This window comes from Mesocricetus auratus, unplaced genomic scaffold, assembly GCF_017639785.1.
Source record: "Mesocricetus auratus isolate SY011 unplaced genomic scaffold, BCM_Maur_2.0 Super-Scaffold_4256, whole genome shotgun sequence".
Classification (NCBI taxonomy): Eukaryota; Metazoa; Chordata; class Mammalia; order Rodentia; family Cricetidae; genus Mesocricetus; species Mesocricetus auratus.
Genome location: NW_024429182.1, coordinates 4,876,784 through 4,896,827, shown reverse-complemented (window position 1 = coordinate 4,896,827; position 20,044 = coordinate 4,876,784). Strand labels below are relative to the sequence as shown.

The 20,044-nt window shown below is 46.9% G+C and overlaps 1 protein-coding gene across 7 annotated transcripts in view; it reads right to left on the bottom strand.

Annotated features, from left to right (window-relative positions):
* The window catches only part of LOC101825350 (nebulin related anchoring protein), a 76,636-nt gene that overhangs the window by 40,408 nt on the left and 16,184 nt on the right, over positions 1–20,044 (bottom strand). For 5 of the 7 annotated variants that reach the window (XM_040742455.1, XM_040742418.1, XM_040742444.1 and 2 more), the window contains exons 10-20: positions 19,897–20,001; positions 17,324–17,440; positions 13,605–13,709; positions 12,161–12,268; positions 11,098–11,202; positions 6,650–6,748; positions 5,510–5,614; positions 4,347–4,454; positions 3,994–4,095; positions 1,652–1,849; positions 1,048–1,152 (exon numbers count right to left, since the gene is read on the bottom strand). In XM_040742455.1, the coding sequence (XP_040598389.1) occupies positions 1,048–1,152; positions 1,652–1,849; positions 3,994–4,095; positions 4,347–4,454; positions 5,510–5,614; positions 6,650–6,748; positions 11,098–11,202; positions 12,161–12,268; positions 13,605–13,709; positions 17,324–17,440; positions 19,897–20,001 (1,257 nt within the window). The remainder of the gene's footprint in view (positions 1–1,047; positions 1,153–1,651; positions 1,850–3,993; positions 4,096–4,346; positions 4,455–5,509; positions 5,615–6,649; positions 6,749–11,097; positions 11,203–12,160; positions 12,269–13,604; positions 13,710–17,323; positions 17,441–19,896; positions 20,002–20,044) is intronic. The other 2 variants (XM_040742431.1, XM_040742450.1) reach the window with 1 other exon arrangement.

Below are 20,044 nucleotides of genomic sequence, written 5' to 3'. Positions count from 1 at the left end.
AAGATGTAAACAGGTGCACGGGTTTAGACCATGGGCCTGGAAGTGTCTCTACTCAGCCTTCTCATTTTTACATGAGAAGAGGGTCCCCAAGGTGTAGTGACTGTGCCCGAGTCTCCAGAGAGTATGAGAAAGATGTACTACTACGAATGCCAGACTCCAATTCCCATGCCATTTGTATCAGAAAGACATCACAGGGTGGTTTCTTTGGATGAGAAGTTTTTCAGATCTCAGAGGACTTTTCTCCCCATTGGTTTGTGTGTGTGTGTGTGTGTGTGTGTGTGTGTGTGTGTGTGTGTGTGGGGATATTTTCACATAATGAGATATTTTGGGGATGAGACTCCAATTCAGATTTATTTATTTATACCCTGAGACAGCTATATCCTCAAGGCAACTTTTCGTAATATTTTCAGTAATTTAATGTGTGATACAAACCGTCATGATATGTTGTTGGGAGTAATGGTGGAAGTTTTGGAGCATTTTTTTTAGTTTTTCAGGTTTTTTATTTCTCTATCTATATACTACACTACCCTTTCTACACTAAATTATTCTCTTATAAGGTGGTGGTGGCACACGCCTTCAATTCCACAACTCAGAATGCAGAAGCAGCTAGAGCTCTGAGTTCAAGGCCAGGACAGTCAGGGCTATGCAGAAAAACCCTGTCTCTAAAACCCATTTTTGAAAAGACTACTTCTGAAAAACACCTTCCCAAAGCTGAGCATGGTGTCACAAGTCTGTAATCCCAGCACCCAGGAAGCAGAAACAGGAGGATTTGGAGTTCAGGGTCTGCTTGGGCTATTGAGGGAGGTCTTGTGTCAAGAAAACAAAAATAAAAATAAAAAACAAGACAAAAGCTTCCTACAGGAAGTTCAAGGGTGTGGGGAGTTGGTTCGGGAGATGTTTCGGGTACAGACATGAAACTGTGCCTTCCCTTTGACTCACATTCAGAATAAAGCCCTGGAGTTCGAGAGGACACCAGAGGGAACCGAGCTCTGTGACTGGAGGTTAAGAATCACTTGGAGCCCAAGGACAGACAGACACTCAAGTTACCTCGCTGACGAGCTGCCCAGCCTTCTTGGCTTGTTCTAGATTGAGACTCCCCTCGGTCAGCCACCCGACCCCTTTCATCCACGCCAGGTCAGCTTTGTACTGCAGCTGCAAGAGAAATGTCACCAAACTTTCATCTGACACACACACAGAGACACACACAGACATGATCGAGTTGAGGGGAAAGTCAGGAAAGCCCAGAAAACTGCTCCCCGTTATCCTCAGCAGATCTTTCTTTGGGAGGTAAAACTACCGGGCTCCTCCTTGTGACTGAGCTGTGATTCTACCTTAGCGTTGAAACACTTTGCACTGACCAAGAATAGTGTCTCATGGTGTTTGACCAACATTTCCAACATGTTTCTCCCGGGCTCACGTCACTTCCCGTACATCCTGACTTTCACACGGGCTCTGAGCCCCCCTCCCCATCCCGAGTCTCTCCTATCATGGCTCCCTCTTTCTCTCATCCGTCTTCCCTGGACCCGGAGCGGCTGTAGATCTTCCTAGTTCTCTGTGCTATACAATGGACTCACAAACAGGGTCAGATCACCCTGAGGGGGCTTCTAACGGCAAGGCGGATGGGTGGAGCCGGCAGCGGATGGACACTCACCTCGCTCTGGAGCCCATGGGCTTTCTTGGCCCACTGGGTCTTCATATCTTCAGGCAGCACGGTATATTCATGCAGTTTCTTCCTGTAGTCGAGGTCGCTGGCGAGAGCCTGGGCCTTTTTAGCCTGCCTGAGGCTCACCATGTCCATGGGCAGGCAAAAGTGGGTCTTACTCTCTTCAAACCCTTTCTTGTATTCAACCTTGAGTGCAACAAACAAGGCTCATTGGTTAACGGCTGTTCTTGCAGGAGTTACTTGACAGTGTGGGAGAGACTCTCGGTCTCTGAGAAATTCCACACCCTGCTAGAGCCACCCATTAGAAAGGTGACCCCAAGTCAGTGCTGCCAAGGTCACACTGTCACTGCTTCCGGCCCCCATTGTCTCTAGGATTGTTTTACCAAACTCACCCTGTGTGTGGATGTCACAAGAGAGGACACCACGTATGCTTTCTTCAGAGATTTTCAGAAGTGAAACAACAAAGCATGGGTTACAGAGACAAACAGGCCTAACTCAAGCCTGACTTGCCCTGGGCTATCTGGGCAGCCTCTGGAAGGTTAAATCGCCTCCCTTAGGGCTCATTTTCCTTAAGGAAACTATTTTGATGAATATTAAGACACAGGCAGAAAGGTGCTTAGACTATTGACCGCCGCATGCAAGCAACACACGTTGCTGATGAGGCTGCAACGATGGCGGTGATGGCAGTGGTAAGGATGATGGATGGCAACAGTGGTATCCATGGAAGCCATGATGATGACTGGTGGGGGGGGATGTGGTCCTGATGTTAGTGACAGTGGTGTTGGTGGAGATGACAGTTGTGTTGAGATGGCTGTGGTGGGGATGACGGTCGTGGTGGTGATGTTGCTGGTAGCAGTGATGGCGACACCGGTTATACAGTGAGGGTGTATGGGGTATGATGCAAGGTAGCAAGAGCTCCAGGGTCTCACTCTCTCTGCTTCTATCACGGCCATTAACCGCCCTGAGGCTTTGGATCACAGCTACTCAAATCTAACAGTTTGCTGTCCGTTTAAAACAAAGCTCAGTTCTAACTCTTACTGTCTCCCTTTGCTTTACAAGCAATTAAGTTTACAAGCCATGCCCTGTGACACGTCTAAATGGGTGGCTTTGACGCCAACCCCCTTACTTCGCTCCATCCATGGCCTGTCTGTCAATCATGCTTAGCTGCTGAGCAGAGCCGCATGGCTTCGCGGCTTGGCTAGGGAGGGATAAAGCGGGACCTCGGGGCTCATGTGTCCATAGAGAATGCCTTGCACTGGGTGGAAGACAGGATTGAAAACCGCCGGAGTCTCCAGTAGCCCTCGCCTTTCCCAAAGGCTCTGCTGCCAACCCACCATGCCCTTTCGTAGGCGACATTACCAATGTCAATCTCCAGTTGTTTGCGGGCAACAACGTTCAAGTTGGTTGCAGCCTGGGATGCCCCGTCCGCCTGGCAAGTATTTGGAACAGTCTATGTTTGTGACCACAGGATTCACCCAGACCATCATCACAATAAACTACATGCTTATCGTTTAGCCCCTTTATGGTTAGATATGACTTGCCCCAGTTACACTGAGGTTTAATTCCTCAACAGTAGGTGGGGGGTGGGGGTAGGGCCAAGCAGAGGTGTTCATTTCTTGGGGCAGATAATGCGTCCTCATGAACACATTATCACTACCTCTTGTGGAGCTGGGTTCATTATCAGGAGAACAAGTTGTTATTAATATAAAGCAAGGCCCAGCTTCTCTCTCTCTCTCTCTCTCTCTCTCTCTCTCTCTCTCTCTCTCTCTCTCTCTCTCTCTCTCTGTTCCATACATTTATTCCCCTTCACATTTTTTCATCCTGTGCAACACGAAGCCCTTACTAGATGAAGCCACACATCCTTGGACTTTCCGGCCTCCAGAATTATGTGACAAAGCAAAGCTCCTCCTTCATAAAGTGTCATCACTATCATTCTGTCTTAACAGCAGAACAGTGGACTAAAACACTCTCCCATCTGTGCTAAGTTCTGTGTGGGGAGGGGAAGGCACAACTCCTGAGCTCTTCATTCTCACAGCTCCAGGGTCTCCTGCAGTATTTCACCCAGAGTATCTGTTCGGCAAATGTCTGCAGCATAAACAGATGTGTTCAAGCGCCTGTGCGCCTTGATCAGTAGCTGCTGTCTTCCTCGGGGCCCTGTGCCTCACACACTTTTAAGGAACACCACGCTTTGGCAAAATAAAGAAAGTGAGCAAGTTCCTCGTATGAGCTTGGAAAGAAAAGCATTGTGGGTGCAAATCGACACAAAGCCAGAGATGCCCGGGAGCACAGCTGTCAGTTTGGAGCCTAGGTGGGGGGCAGGGGGAGTTTACCTCACTGCTCATCTTGGCCACCTGAAGAGAATGCAGAAGTTTAGAGTCGGTGGTTCCCAGGGCTCTGCCTTTTGTTTTTTCATATTCTTCTTTGTATTTAATCTGGAGAGAGGAAGAAGAAAGTCTAGGGTGAACAAGAGAGTAACAGCCATGGAAGGGACTCTGACTGCAACAAGCTCAAAGAGAACAATTCTTGGGGGGGGAAAGCCCCCCTCCCCCGCCTTTCTCAAATCCAGAGAAGATTAAAGCATTGTGATGTTTGCATCGTTAACAGTCGTTATTTTTCCAGCAGGCAGCTACCATCGCTTCGGAACCATTCCTTATACGTTTCCCAGTTAACGAGAGGAACCTACATTGCTAGCAAGCTCCCCCGAGGCTTTGGCGGCCAACAGAGACATGGCGTCCAGCTTCATTTCAAATCCTCTCCCCTTTGTCTTCCGCCAGCCTTCTTTGTATTTCACCTGACAAGTAAAAACAGGCAAATGGAAGCAGCCCCCCCCCCGTCAGAAGTTGAGAGGGTTTTTCTTTGTTTGTTTGTTTAAAGCAAACTTGGTTTCCTCCATTGCTGGTGGGCAGGAGAATCTTAGCTGGTATTGTTAAGACTGTCACAGTAGTCTTTAACACAGTTCATTGATCCTTGGTGCTGCTCACAAGGGACAGGACAAAGAAAGGATGCCCATTGCCTGAGTCCTGTGACTTTGAGCAATTACCTCTCTGGACCAGGGCTAACCAATTGCAAAATGGGTATTCTCATTTTCCAGGCTGCTGGAAAGGTAAGTTGGGGGTGGAGCATGAAGACAAACCCTGAACTGCTGATGCAAGGAATTGGTGTTGCCTGGTAACGGCCACTGAGTGTGGTCCCTTCCTAAATGCTTTGTGGGCACTAACTACAAATCTTCACGCAAGCCCAGGTGCAGGAAGTTGAAGATATTTGCTAGGGTCACACAGATGAAACGAGCCCAACGTGATTTCTGCATCCGTTCATCTCATATCAAAACCCATGCTACCAAGAGGAAGGAGTCATGTTAATAACACACTGTATCGTGTAACATCACATTGTTTGTCACCATATCCTCTGCCTCAGCATAGAGCAGTCATGAAAAGAGCAACCATCCCTGTTTTTGACTCTGTCCCATGAATCCCATGTAGAATAGAGGCTGAGCTACAGCCACTCCATGACTCCCCGGGTCTTTGTTGATCAAACCAAGGTTATTCTGGAGACTTACAACCCCTCCACGCACAGTCACCAGTTAGCCACCGGGATGATGGTGGCGATAGAGATGAATGTATGTGCTCACATAACACACTCGTGTTCATGCAAGAACAGCATTGCTATGAACAGTTCATCCCCAGGAACTGGCCAAGTGTCAAGATGACGAAATTCTAAATTGTATTGGGATGACTACCCACCCTACTGGGATGACCACCCACCCTTCCTTGGGAGGAGAGTGGGCCCTCCCAGCCTGTTGAGCCGTTTTTCACATGCATGGGGATCTCTCCCCCTCCTTGCTCTCACCTCACTGAAGAGTGCGGCATTGGTCTTGGCCTTGACCAGCTGCGGAGCATCCTGGGGCGACGTGAAGTTGAGCTTGCCCCTCTCATAGTCAGCCCGGTAATTAACCTGTTGGATTTCAAATGCGCCTGCAAGGTTCGTGTACAGCAGGAGGAAAGTCTTGGGGAGAGTATTCTGTTCCCCCGCCTTCCTCTGATTACCCATCGCTGAGAGGGAGTTCCTGAGAACAGCCCTTTACAAGAATGTGGTGGGAGGGTTTATTTCACAGGTTGGAGATGTCAAATCAAAAATGGAAGAGCTCACAGGCGCATTCAAGTGTGTGAGTTTGCAAGATGCTTTCAACCTGCTGCTGTGCTGGATGTTTGCTAACCGAAAGCCAGACACTCACCAGTACTCAAAAAAAACAAAACAAAACCATCATCGGTAGATAATTGACAATGTGAGGTTATCAAGCGCACAGTTCAGAAAACGCTTCTCTAAGCGTGTGTGCACAAAAGTGCTAAACAGTGATTTCTTTCTTCTTTGTTTTTCCAAGACAGGGTCTCTCTGTGTAGCCCTGGCTGTCCTAGAACTCACAGAGATCCGCCTGCCTCTACCTCCTGAGTGCTGGCAATAAAGGCTGCACCGCCAGCACCCAGCAGACAGGAGATTTCTGATGGAAGACTTCAATACCATCTATGAGGAGTGTTGAGTGTTGCCCAAAACTTAACCCTGGACCTTGAATACTGCTGACAGTTGGGATAACTGTTAATTTTTGGTGTCCTTTATTAAAATTGTAAAAATATGTTTCATTCTTTTTACTTTTTAGAGATTCGTACTAAAATATTTACAGATGAAGTTAGATTTTCTTCAAAATAACAGAGATGGGGAAGTAGCAAGCTCCCAGATGAGGCAGGATGTGGCTTGAGTTAATAGTTATCCAAGCCGGCACTTGGGACTTAATACAGTCTACTTTTGCATGTACTAATGTTCCCTATAATAGAATGTTCGAAAGGAGAGACATCATCTCATGGCTGCAATCAGATGTCCCAGCATTAATAAAAGTAAAATCCTTGGGGTAAAAAAAAAAATCCTTGGGGTTAGCTACCCAGAGGCCTCAGCACACTTGCAAGCTTCCCAGCCGGGAGGGGACGTGCTACGTACGTGGCTCAGTTGCTGGGCGTTGATTTTGGCTTGAACAATCTGAGGCGTGCTTGTCACTGAGCTGTACTTCAGTTTGTCGATGCTCTGCCTGTAGTTGACCTGGGCAGAAACAGGCACAGGGAATGTCATTTGCCATTTAGTGTAGTGGTTCTCAGGGAGTTAGAACAAGAAGGGACACTCCTACCTGGATGACAGTGGACATGCCAAGTCAACAGATGGAGGTCGGGCAGGGAAGGGTGAGTAACATGGAAAGGTGACACAGCAGAGACCAGATAACTGAGCAGTGAACACAGGACGCATGTGTCCTTACATTACTCACCAGGGTGATGCCATTACATGCAGAGAGAGAGAGGACACATTCGTCTTTACATTACCCACCAGAGCAATGCCCTTACACATACACACACACACACACAGAGAGAGAGAGAGAGAGAGAGAGAGAGAGAGAGAGAGAGAGAGAGAGAGAGAGAGAGCGAAGCTACCAGCAATGGTAAGTGTTGACAAGGACGAGCTAGCTGTGGGCTGTCATAGGGCTGTGGTAAGAACTCAAGGAATCCAGAGCAGCATTTGAGAACACAAGATCTCCATCCCAGTCATTCTAGCCCTAGGGTCGCTGCCAGTGAAAATGGACACAAGGTCACTTTATAAAACAATCGTGGAACTGGAGAGATGGCTAAGAGCGTGCACAGGTCTCTCCAAGACCCAGAGCTTGGTTCCTAACACCCATCTGAAGCGGCTCATGAATGAATGGAGGTAACTCCAGCTTCCAGAGCATCCACCAGGGTGGGGCATCAGTCGGCTTCTAGTGTGGTCTCCAGTGGGTGCATGATTGAAGACAATGACCCTAAAGTCTCTGATTCTCCCTGAATCTATTAGTGCCAAGCAGTTCAACAGAAAGACATGGGCTACCCCTCAACTGCTCTTCCTCCATGCCTGACTTTTGCTAGACCTGTTCTTATACAGCCTCCTGATTGGATTTGAAGGGATCCATTCCTGGTACTGTAAACAGAGTTCAAAATCTCATGGTGAGGTCTTGAGATCACAGACCCCTGAGGTGGGGTGGGGACCCAATACAGTTGTTACCTAAACTGAAATAATACCAAGCTGACCCTTAAGCATAAATGCTTATAGCCACAGAGGATGAAGGGAGAAGCTTCTCTTTCCAGTTAAAGGGAGGAAATGCAGAGACTTAGAGAAGCACAAGACGCTGAGAATGAGTGACGGATGACTGTGCAGCCATAAATAAGACGCTCCATGACCTCCTCTCAGGGCACGCAGCACAAAAGGGAACTGAGTGACTGTAAATGCCGGAAGAGAGAGAGAAAGGCTGTAAATTGTCTACTTCTGGGCAAGACACACCCATCCCAACTCAAACTCCCAGCACATCCTGCTCCAGGTTCTCTGTAAGTTAAGAGCTGGCAAGTAAGTCCATAGTTTTAAAAAAGAAAAGAAAAAAAAACAGTGGCACACATGGAATGACCCGAGAGCCCTTGGGTGTGCTGGCTTCCAGCTTGTTCAATCCAAGACTTCCCTCTACTCCCATCATCCTTTTCCCTGACAATATCAGTTAGTAGCAGTTACGGACACCATGGGGCCCTTTCTGTACACCTCCTACTGCTGCATGTGCTCCACACATCCTAACCTATTTAACCCCCCAGCTATCCTACAGTAGCCCCTACCTCGCAATGTGGTAACGGAAGCATGGTGAACCAAAGTGATTGCTCGGTTGGTAAAAGGTAAGTTGGTCCGGTTGGCATCCCAGACCAACTCGCAAGTTGGTCCTCAGGCTGTTCTCTTGGGTTTGCGCTCTGTAATCCCAGTTTACCTTGAGTGCTTGGGAGTGCTACAGATGGACAGGGGTTCCCCATTGAGAAACCTGGACTTGTATATTTAGACCAGGACATATATTCCATGTGCAAGCAAATGACAGATAAATCTGTCTCTAAAACAGCACATAGGGACACGACAGAGGTTCCGGTACAGAGCTGACCACTCTGCTGGGTCTGGAGACCATCACTTTAGTGCTTTTCCATTAATTAATTCAAGGAGAAGAAACTTTGTACGTCCAGAGTATAGAGAGAAAACTGGGGAATACGAAGTCATTTCAATGTCAACCACTAATGAGATTAGAGTGCTAGGACTTCCTAATTCAGAAGGAAAAATTATCAGCTCATAATAGAAGCTCATTAGAATTCAGAACTATGCATGATAAAATGTCACAAAACTGTAATTTTAAAATAGCACATCCCTTCCTGATAATTCTGCACTAAGTATGCCACCGAACACAATTACTTTTCTCTGCAGGACATAATTAACAGCCTCCATGATTAATCACATCGTCCCAGTTTCATTAACGCTTGGCCACTGCTTCAATCTACATTCTGAAAGGCTCTATGCTAAGCATTGAGCCCATTTTAATTCTATTAGTGTTTGTGAAAATCCGTCTGAAGGAATGCCCTCTAATTAAGGACCCATGCTGTACTTCATTCTATGGCTATTCTACCACCTTAAGACTACCAGATGGCAAGACCACAAATTCTCTTTAAAAAAAAAAAAAGACTTCCCGAATGTTAATAATATACATTAGCAATGATTTGCTCAAACACATGCCGGGGTAGGAGAGTAAGAGGAAGGAGGTTAAGATGCGTCTATACATCAGCCGAGACTTGGTCCCAGCTGATTGCCAGGACATGAGACGTAACCGTTTTTACGCCATGTTTTGATTTTCCTCCGCACGGGCAATAGCAAGCAATGAGCCCAGGTATGGCTCCCGTGCTATGAGCTTAGACGCTATCTCTAAACCCAGTCTCTGCTGCAGTCTAGTTTTCTGAGCTGGCCGCACCGCTCCAGGTGTGTAGTTTGATGGCAAGTCCTACAGACACAACTGTAGTGGCAGATGATGTCACAATGGAAACACAGAGCTATGGAAATCTATCTCATTCTGTCTGTGCTGCTAATGAGCCTTGACCTCTAGAACTTGATTGCAAACACACACACATACACACACACACACATACACACACACACACACACACACACACTCATGATATTCCTTTTAATTGCTAAGCAGTCTATGAAGTCTTTAGAGCCAAAAATAAAGATGTTTTAGTATCATTAAGATATAACAAGGCAACCTAACAAGACTTCCTGGGGGAAAAGAGGCACACAGTTTTGGTTCCTTACGTCCTTCTGGTTCTCATCCCCTGCACCATTCACTTGCTCTCTCTTTTGTTTGTTTTTGAACAGGGTTTCTTTGTGTAGCTTTGGAGCCTGTGCTAGAACTCGCTCTGTAGACCAGGCTGGCCACGAACTCACAGAGAACTGCCTGCCTCTGCCTCCCGAATGCTGGGATTTTTTTGTGGGGGAGATGGAGTTCGAGACAGGGTTTCTCTGTATTGTTTTGGAGGCTGTCCTGGAACTCGCTCTGTAGAACCAGGCTGGCCTCGAACTCACAGAGATCCGCCTGCCTCTGCCTCCCAAGTGCTGGGATTAAAGGTGTGTGCCACCACCAACGCCCATCTCCATTCACCTTCTCAAAGCCATGTTCATCCAGTAAGCCATCTTTCGCTAAATCTTATCCCTTGGTGGTCCAGACACTGTTTCAGATCCAACCAAATCAATTCCATCACATCTTACTCTCGGCAAAAGCGAGGGAGAGGCACTGTCCTATCTGCCAGTGGGAAAATCCCCGCCAATCACTGGAGTTATGCTGAGCCCACAGGAGCAGAGGGAAAGAACCCTCAGTGAACACAGGAAGAATTGCCTATTAGATTAAACTGAAGATCACCTTCGCTGGCAAACTATGAGGTCAACCAACTCCTTTTTAAGACAGTAAACTACTTTATCTTCTTCTTTATGCTTTTTCTTATATTTTCCAAAATTTCAACACTGAGTACATAATAAAAGTGTTGGGATGGCAAGACAGTAATTTTAATTAATTGTATTATTTTGTTTGGGATGCCAAACCATAATATAAATAGGCTTACTGCTGTACTAAGAGATCCATCCATCTATCCATCCATCCATCCATCTCTCCATCCATCCATCCATCTATGCTTGCCAATATATCCCTGAGAAAAAGGCATAGCTCACACTACCACTACTGTTAACTTACACCTACTTTATCTTTAGCATGGTATGTTCTAATTTTTTAAGGTCATCATTGCTACGGAATGATTATTATGTATCCCACAGATTAAACTCTCCAAATTCTAAAAGGGGAAATTGAACTTTAGGACGCTTTAAATACAAGATCCGAATCATCCATATTTTACTCAGAAAGTGAGTTTTTAAGTCACTCATGCATGAACTTCCCAGAGGATGGGCAGGCCCCTTTCCCAGTCCCTCCAATCTCCTGTATATTGGTGGGATTTTTTTTCCTTCCCATCTTGCTACCTAAGCCTTGCTCCGCAGTGAGTCACAGAGTAGAAGGGGAGTGGAGGACTCACATCCTTCAGGGGAACCAGCTTCATCGTCGTTTGGTAGGATGGTGTGAGAGTGGCTGGGTAGTTGTAATTCACGATGTCGTGTTTATAATCAGCCTTGTAGGCAACCTGAAACCCAAAGAGAAGGGACATCAGTTTCTACCTTCCCTGACCTTTTCTGAATATCATAAATATTTTTAAAAATAACTAGGAACAAAATTAATTCACTTTCATCACCTCAAGAGAAAATTATATTGTGTTTACACGTTTATGTTCACACAGCCTTTAACTAATTGAAATTATTCCTACTTAGTCCAGAATCAGTCAACTTCCTTGTGCAGTACACTTATTTTATCTTTCTTTTTTAATCATGAGCCCCCTTGTTTCTGTTTAAAATGAGCACTTGTACCCAGGGATAGAATGAAAGTGCTTCTGGGCAAACTTCACGAAAATGAATGGAAAGTGTTTATTTTGGAGTGTTTCAGTTACGACGGTCAGCATCGGCACGCTGAGGGAGAGGAAACCCAACATCTGGACGTTGTGAATGTGAACTCAGTCTCCTTTAAGCACTTATTCCCTCCTAGATTTAGAGTCTGGAATTTGCATATCTGCAAACTAGACTGCTAGAGCTGAAGAGAGGACAGGAGTTTCCATGTCATCCCCTGGCATTCGGTTGCCCCCATCTCTCTAACTATTGTTCAGCCACAGCACATCTTCAATGACTGGAAAAAAACAAAGTTACCAGCTAACTGAGAAACTCAGAGTCAGAGTTTTGAGATCCCGCAGCGTTTCACACAGGAATCACACTCAACGCATTTTACTGTGTCCTTCAGAGGTTGAGCGGTTTGTTATACTGGATCAATTATAGTAAAGCCTTCAAGCCAAAGACTCAAGCAAGACTTAGCTGAGCCTCTGAAAGCCTTAAAAGTTTTTAGGCATTCTTTATTGTATTTGGTTAACATTTGAAGGTCTGCTTTTACATATCAAAGCATACAAATTTTTAAAGGGGGGGGTTAAAAATATTTGACCAAATTCTTCACACCCCAACCAGCTGACTCCCACTGTCCCTTAACCACACACAACTCACATTGCTGGCCAGGCTGCCAACTTTGAGAGCGTGGAGCATACGTCTGTCCATACCGACTCCTTCGTAGTGGCCTCTCAGGTGGGTCTGGTAGTTTTCCTTGTACTTATTCTACATGAAAATATTACACTTTTGATGAAAATCTCCCAACTAGATGAAGGCCGACTGTCTATCTTAACGGTCTGAGTCTAAAAAATTGAACACAATCCCACTACTGAAAAAAAAAACTTTTTAAAAACAACTTACATTTCAAAAGAGCACGCGAACGTGAAAGGCAGGCAGACAAGCACAGGGAAATGCGGCCCCACGGGGGACACTGAAGCAGACCCGTTCTGTTTGTTCATTTTTTGTGTGTTTGGTTTTAGGTTTACCAGGCTTTTCCCAGTATGAATATATGCCGTGAGCGTGTGGAGCTGGCCGTGAGCATGTGGAGGGATGAAGCCCTGATGGTGTGGCCACGGTCCACAAGCCAAGTCACCACACATCGTTCCCTCCTTGTCCGAATGCAGCCGGCCCCCTACATCTATAGATGCGGCCAGCCACACACTGAAGACATCCGAAAAGAAGGTTGTCTCTGTGACAGACATGTGCAGGCTTTTCTCTTACTGCTTCTCCTTTTTAAAAACGTAGAATGACTATGTATGCAGCGTCTTCAATGCACTGCGTGTTCCAAGTAGTCAGGAGACAACCTGACAGGAATGTGGAGGCTATGTCCCATTGCTACACACCGTTTTCACAGAAGGGATTTTGGAACCTGAGGATTGTAGCATCTTACCAAGGAGGCCCTGAACCAACCAACCCTCTGTGGATACAGAGGGGCAATTATGAACAAAATAATAGACCCCATCTCTGTCGGATTTTATGGTGTAAAAATCCATCACCATGGCAACCATGCAGGATAATGAGTCATGTCCTAAATGCTGTTCATCAAATAAAAGGAAAGCCAAAGGGGGATGAACACATCTTCGAACCTTCTCTGAGGATGTCCACATTTGGAAGGGACACTCTAGCATTTGGTGTCTGGCCATGTGTAAAATGGGGAAGGGTTATCTGGCTCTTGGGCTGACTATGAAGTGAGATTACATATTAACTCAGAAGCACACAGTCACAGTGAGAAGAGACACTGCATGCTCCCTCAGGCTCCCACACTAGCCTACAGCAGCGCCAGGAACAGCCACTGTGCCACACAGATGGGGTGTACAAATACAGTCCTGCCTTGAGGCCTCGGTCACGTATGGGCAAGCGGGGAAGGTTGGGATTGTGACACCATTTGGTAATAAGCAGACTAATCCCGGAAGACACTCCTAACCAAAGCTCAATGTACCATGCACCCGGGAGGTCATGCTTCTCCAAGATACACGGGTATAGTCACAAAGACAGTCTCCCGAGACAGTCAGAAGCTCAACTCACAAAACGTTCCCAGACAGATGCTTAGGGAGCAACTCACGTCACTGGTGAATTTTGAGATCTTGCTCACATTCCTGAACTGGGGTGTCTCACAGTAGTTGATACTGTGACCTTTACTGCTTTCCAGACCCTTCTTATACTCCACCTTGGGGAACCAAACACCAGATGCTTAACAGACACAAACCTCAAGTCATTCTTGAAAACACCTCCAAGTCTTGACTGGGATATCTTTTAGGAAACTTACAACCCAAGACCTAAAGTAGGGCAGAGGATACTAAAAGTGTGTGTGTGTGTGTGTGTGTGTGCGTGCGCGTGCATGTGTGTGTGTGTATGTGTGCGTGTGTGTGTGTGCGTGTGTGTGTGCGAGCGCGCGTGCGTGTGTATTCTTTTCCTTTATAAAATAAATGATAAAGCAGGTGATTTCATTCTGAAGATAACAAGGGCATAGCCTTCTTGATAGCAGGTACCGTAATGCTCCACACAGATGAAGAACTGTAGAACAAGGGTTGGGTGTAGCTCAGGGACAGTGACTGTCCCCAGCATGGGGCTCTGGGCTTGCTCTGCCACAAAACACAATGGCAATAATGAGAGTTGATGGGGAAGTCCTGTGTATATGTCAATAAAACACCGTTGGCCAATAGGGAAGTAAGATAGGTGGGACTAGGGGTCTAGGAGGATTCTGGGAAATGTAGTGAAGGGAGTCGTTGCCATGTGACTCCCTGGAAGAAAGAACACAAGTCTGGTGTTCTCTAAGAGATAAGTCCATATATATGTATTTATGTATGAAGGTATGTATGTATGTATATATGTAAGTATGGGTTAACAATTAAGTCAGAGCTAGCTGATAAGACATCATAACAAACGGCCAACAGCTTCATAATTAATACAGCCTCCTGTGTGTTCATTTGGGACTGACGCAGCTCTGGATCCAGGCTGGCGGGAAGAATGCATGTTGTAAATAGTGGCAAAAATGATTTCAGAAATGGCATGGGTTCCCTTGAGGTAAAACATCTTGTGTGTTTATGTGATACCCAAACTCCTCCCATGTAGAGCTACATGTGTGTCTCTCTGTGAACACATCAAGATGATTTAACAACCATGCTTTACTAAGGAGTGCGGAGAAGGATCCCACCGAGGCAGGCCATCTTAGTTTAAAATAGGCTGGTATAGGAGCCCCCCCAGTGCCACACATTGGATGTGAGGCTATTGTTACCAAATAGGCAGCCCATCCCGGGTAACTGCGGCTAATGATGAACACCACAAAGAGAGACAGAGCTGGCCCATCTCACTGATAATCATAAAGGCAAAACGAAATAGAGGGTGCCCTTGGGATCACTCACCGAAGGAAATACAACTTACACTGTTACAGCGCCTGGTAAAACCGTGTGGTGGAGCTGTGCCTTTTAAAAGCATGCAAGGTGCGTTTTAATGCTGACAAACGATGTATAGTTAAGATTGCAAAACCCTGGCATGTGTTTGGATCCTAACTCTAGAGATACATCCTTATTCGAAGTGGGGGGCGGTGTAAGAGATGGCTCAGTGCTAAGAGGCCAATGCTCTTGCAAAGGACCCGAGTTCAGCTCCCAGTACCCACGTGGGGGATCACCAGCTCCAAGAACCCAATGCTCTTTTGACCTCTGGGTATGCACATGATACACAAACACATACTCAAGCACATGCACATAGAATAAAATACATTTAAGGACTAAACATGTGTGATTGTGTGTGTGCTTGTGTGTATGCGCCTGTGCATGCTCACAAGTCCACGTGTGGACACCAGAAGTCTGCGCTGAGTGTCTTTTTCGTTACTCTCCGCCTCATTCGTTGAGGCATGGTCTCTCGCTGACCCTGGAACATGCCACTTCAGCCATACTGGTTGGAGAGCACGCTCCTAGGACATAGCTGCTTCCCTTCTCCCTGCCCCACCCCACCCTCAGTGCTAAGTTATGAACTTGTGCCGCCATTTCTGGCTTTTAACAGGGTGCCGGGGATCTAAACTCACTTTCTCGTGTTTATGGGGCAAGCGCTTTACCTACTCACTGAGCTGTCTCCCCAGCCCTGTAGACATATGTCTTCATAGTCATAGGTTCAGTTCTGTATATCCACATAGAAAAAGGAATGGCCCTTTTCTATGTGAATATACCCCTTCTGGGTGGTTGAACTGTCCCTGACCTCCACCTACCCAATGGTCTCTGGTTCTGATTTTGTCCCTAAGATCTCTATATTGTGACAGACACTTTCCTACCAGAGCTAACAAAATGATTATATTATATATAAAAAACATTTTTTTTGGTTTTTCAAGACAGGGTTTCTCTGTGGCTTTGGAGGCTGTCCTGGAACTAGCTCTGTAGACTAGGCTGGCCTTAAACTCACAGAGATCCACCTGCCTCTGCCTCCCGAGTGCTGGGGTTAAAGGTGTGTGCCACCAAAGCCCAGCTATATCAAACATTTTATATTAGCTATATATTAATATAATCATTATTATGCCATATACCATATAGCTAATAAAATAGATCAAATATTTCAGGATTTGCCCTCCTCACAGTCTCTATGTCAGGTGCTCAGACTCACCATGAGAGCCTAACGGCAGCCAAAAGCAATATTCAGGCAGATACTCTGTGGTTGTGTCCCAAACACTTCATTTATAAAAACAGGCCCTGAACTAGATTCGGGCCATGAGCCGGATCTGAAACAAAGCCCACAGTGTGCTGACATCTGCTCTAGAGTAGAATCATCTAGAACTTCTAAGCTCTCAGCACCCGACCAAGACTCCTGACGAGACTCAGGGAAGTCTGATCCTGGGCATTCGAAGGTCAAAGGCCAGAGGGTCACCAGTCAGCCCTGTCTGAGATCAAGGCCTTACAGAAGTTAGAGGGTGTTCTAAGATATCTGCATATCAGTGTCTGACTGTTCCCTCTCTGGAGTTGCCACTCAAAAGGTCTTCAAGTCCTGTGCAGCGGTGTAGAGGACAGAAGCCACTATTGAAGGGACACCAGAGCTCCAGGGAGCTAGAAAACAAATGTTCTTGCCAACTAGTCCTGTTGGGTCCAACAATGTGCACCCCTGAACTCTGAACTCAGTGATAAGGGAAATGTGGCATTTGCAACAGTCTTTCTAGACTTTGACTCCATGCTAATGTAATGACTTATGGCTTTAAAGGTTGGAGTATGGGGGCTGGACAGATGGCTCAGTGGTTGAAAAGGTGCCTACCACTCTTGCAGAAGACCTGAGTTTGCTTCCCACATTGTGAGCCTCATAACTACTATAGCTCCAGCTCCAGGGAGACCTGGCTCCCTCTTCTGGCCTCTGAAGGTACCTGCACTCGCATGCATGCACACACGCGCGCGCGCGCACACACACACACACACACACACACACACACACACACACCCATTTAAAATTAAATCTCTGAAAGTTGTGTCATCTGCTACTGGCTCTGACAACTACAAATCTCAAATCTGTTGACTGGCACTTTTGAATATTTAGCAAGACGGTTTTGAGCCAGCAGAGAAAGATTCAATTTACTTGGTTCTATATACGCATTATTAGGCATGCATGTAGCATGCATGGTTTCATTTTGTTTGTTTTGAGGCAGGGTCTCACACAGTACAGGCTGGCTTTCAACTCACTGTGAGCAAGGAGACGGCCTTGACCTCCCGCTGGTGTGTGCCGCCAGCGATCAGCACTGTTTTTTAAACAGTGCTTCAAGGTCTCAGAGAAAAGGGGTGGTACAGGAGCACAGCTCTCCCCAGCACTCACCTCACTCACGAGCTTGTTCACACTCTGAGCTCGACTGAGAACCAGGTTGTCCTGGGCTGTGAGGGAATGAAAGTGTGCGGCGCCCTTCATCTTATGGAAGTCCTGCCGGTATTTTATCTGGAAAAAAAAAAAAGCACGCAAAGAGAGTCAGGAGATGCGGTGGCCGCACTCTGCACGAGAAATGTGAAGTAATCCCAGAGTCGACGTTAACGCGAACGCAGTAGAGTTCTCTAAAGGAAGGAGAGTTCTCTGGACCCTTGAAAGTCTCTTTATTTATTTATTTATTTTAATTTTTAATTTTTTTTTTTTTTTTTTTTACGAAACAGGGTTTCTCTGTATTGTTGTGGAGGCTGTCAGTCCAGCCTGGCCTCGAACTCACAGAGATCTGCCTGCCTCTGCCTCCCGAGTGCTGGGATAAAAGGCGTGCGCCACCACCGCCCGGCGAAAGTCCCTTTATTAAACTTAGAAGCCACTTGATTCTCCTTGCATCAAAACTTTTCCCGGCTCCTCTCGCCCTTTGCTAACACTGCCTGGAGAAAGGGAGAGAGGGGTCCTTGAGGTGACCATCGCAAAGAGAAATTGCGACCCCCATCCGGCCCTCAATTTTGACACCGTCTCTGCCTTGCCTGCGGGAGGAGGAAGGAGTAATATCTTGCTTTTCCCTTCTCAGGGCCAAGGTGGTATTGTCCTGGGCTCCCGGGACTCACTGAGCAGTGGCAGAATGAAAGACGCCTTTAATCCCAGCACTCGGGAGGCAGAGGCAGGCAGATCTCTGTGAGTTCAAGGCCAGCCTGGTCTACAGAGCGAGTTCCAGGAGAGCCTCCAAAGCTACACAGAGAAACCCTGTCTCAAACAAACAAACAAAAAAAAAAGAACTGCAGCGAGAACCACACTTTACCTAAAGCTTAATTATAGCCCACCTCTCAAGGACAGACAGCTGCCTAACATTCTCAAATAAAAAATCGAGTCTCACTCACTTGGGTCACACCCAGTTTGATAACCACATGACTTCTTTGATCGTGGGATATCCCTGCACTGTGTGAAGATTGATCGCGGGATATCCGTGCACTGTGTGAAGATGGATCGCGGGATATCTGTGCACTGTGTGAAGATGGATCGTGGGATATCCGTGCACTGTGTGAAGATTGATCGTGGGATATCCGTGCACTGTGTGAAGATGTATTTGTGGTGATTCGTGCACTGTGTGAAGATTGATCGTGGGATATCCGTGCACTGTGTGAAGATGTATTTGTGGTGATTCGTGCACTGTGTGAAGATGGATCGTGGGATATCCGTGCACTGTGTGAAGATGGATCGCGGGATATCCGTGCACTGTGTGAAGATTGATCGTGGGATATCCGTGCACTGTGTGAAGATTGATCGCGGGATATCCGTGCACTGTGTGAAGATTGATCGTGGGATATCCGTGCACTGTGTGAAGATGTATTTGTGGTGATTCGTGCACTGTGTGAAGATGGATCGCGGGATATCCGTGCACTGTGTGAAGATGGATCGCGGGATATCCGTGCACTGTGTGAAGATTGATCGCGGGATATCCGTGCACTGTGTGAAGATGTATTTGTGGTGATTCGTGCACTGTGTGAAGATGGATCGCGGGATATCCGTGCACTGTGTGAAGATGGATCGCGGGATATCCGTGCACTGTGTGAAGATTGATCGTGGGATATCCGTGCACTGTGTGAAGATGTATTTGTGGTGATTCGTGCACTGTGTGAAGATGGATCGCGGGATATCCGTGCACTGTGTGAAGATTGATCGCGGGATATCCGTGCACTGTGTGAAGATTGATCGCGGGATATCCGTGCACTGTGTGAAGATTGATCGCGGGATATCCGTGCACTGTGTGAAGATTGATCGTGGGATATCCGTGCACTGTGTGAAGATTGATCGCGGGATATCCGTGCACTGTGTGAAGATGTATTTGTGGTGATTCGTGCAATAAATAGCTAGGCGGGAGGTAGAGGTGGGACTTCCGGGCAGAGACATGAAGAAGTGGGTACCTGAGACACGTGGGAGCCACCAGGACACGTGAAGAGGAGGAAGCGGGAGGTGCAGGATGGAAGAGAGGTAACGCCACGTGACAGTACATAGATGGATCTAAATATCACTGGTTAATTTAAGTTATAAGAGCTGGTTAGGAACAAGCCTGAGCTAAAGGCCCAGCTTTCATAATTTACAGCAAGTCTCCATGTCGCTATTTGGGAGCTGGCTGGTGGGACAGAGAAAGACTTGCTACATTCTTTCAGTGAGCCTTTGCCCTGAAAGGCTCAATTTCACAGTGGGGTTTCAGTTTCACAATGGGGTTTGGTCCCACACAGTGTGTGTCTTCTCAGACGACAAATGAGTGGGGCTGTTTGTCTAGCTCTGTTTCCATGTGCACAGATAAAGGGACCCAAAGTCTATGAGCGGGTCAAGAGGACACCACGACCCGCAGCTAGGCTAGGCTGCCATTCTGCTTCTGCATGGCTCTGAGGGATGCCTGTACGCGGCTTTCAGTAACGCAGCCCTCTGCATTCCCGGACCTCCGCCTCCACGGCCCTGCCAGTACTTACATCACTAGCAAGTTCGTTGGCCTTCTTGGCGTTCCGATAAGCTGGGGTGATCATGGCCGGGAAGCTGCCCTTTCCCCTAGGTTCATCACACGCCTCGGAGTAAACCTGATGAGTCAACCAAAAGCTTCGGTCAGTCCTGTGTCCCTCC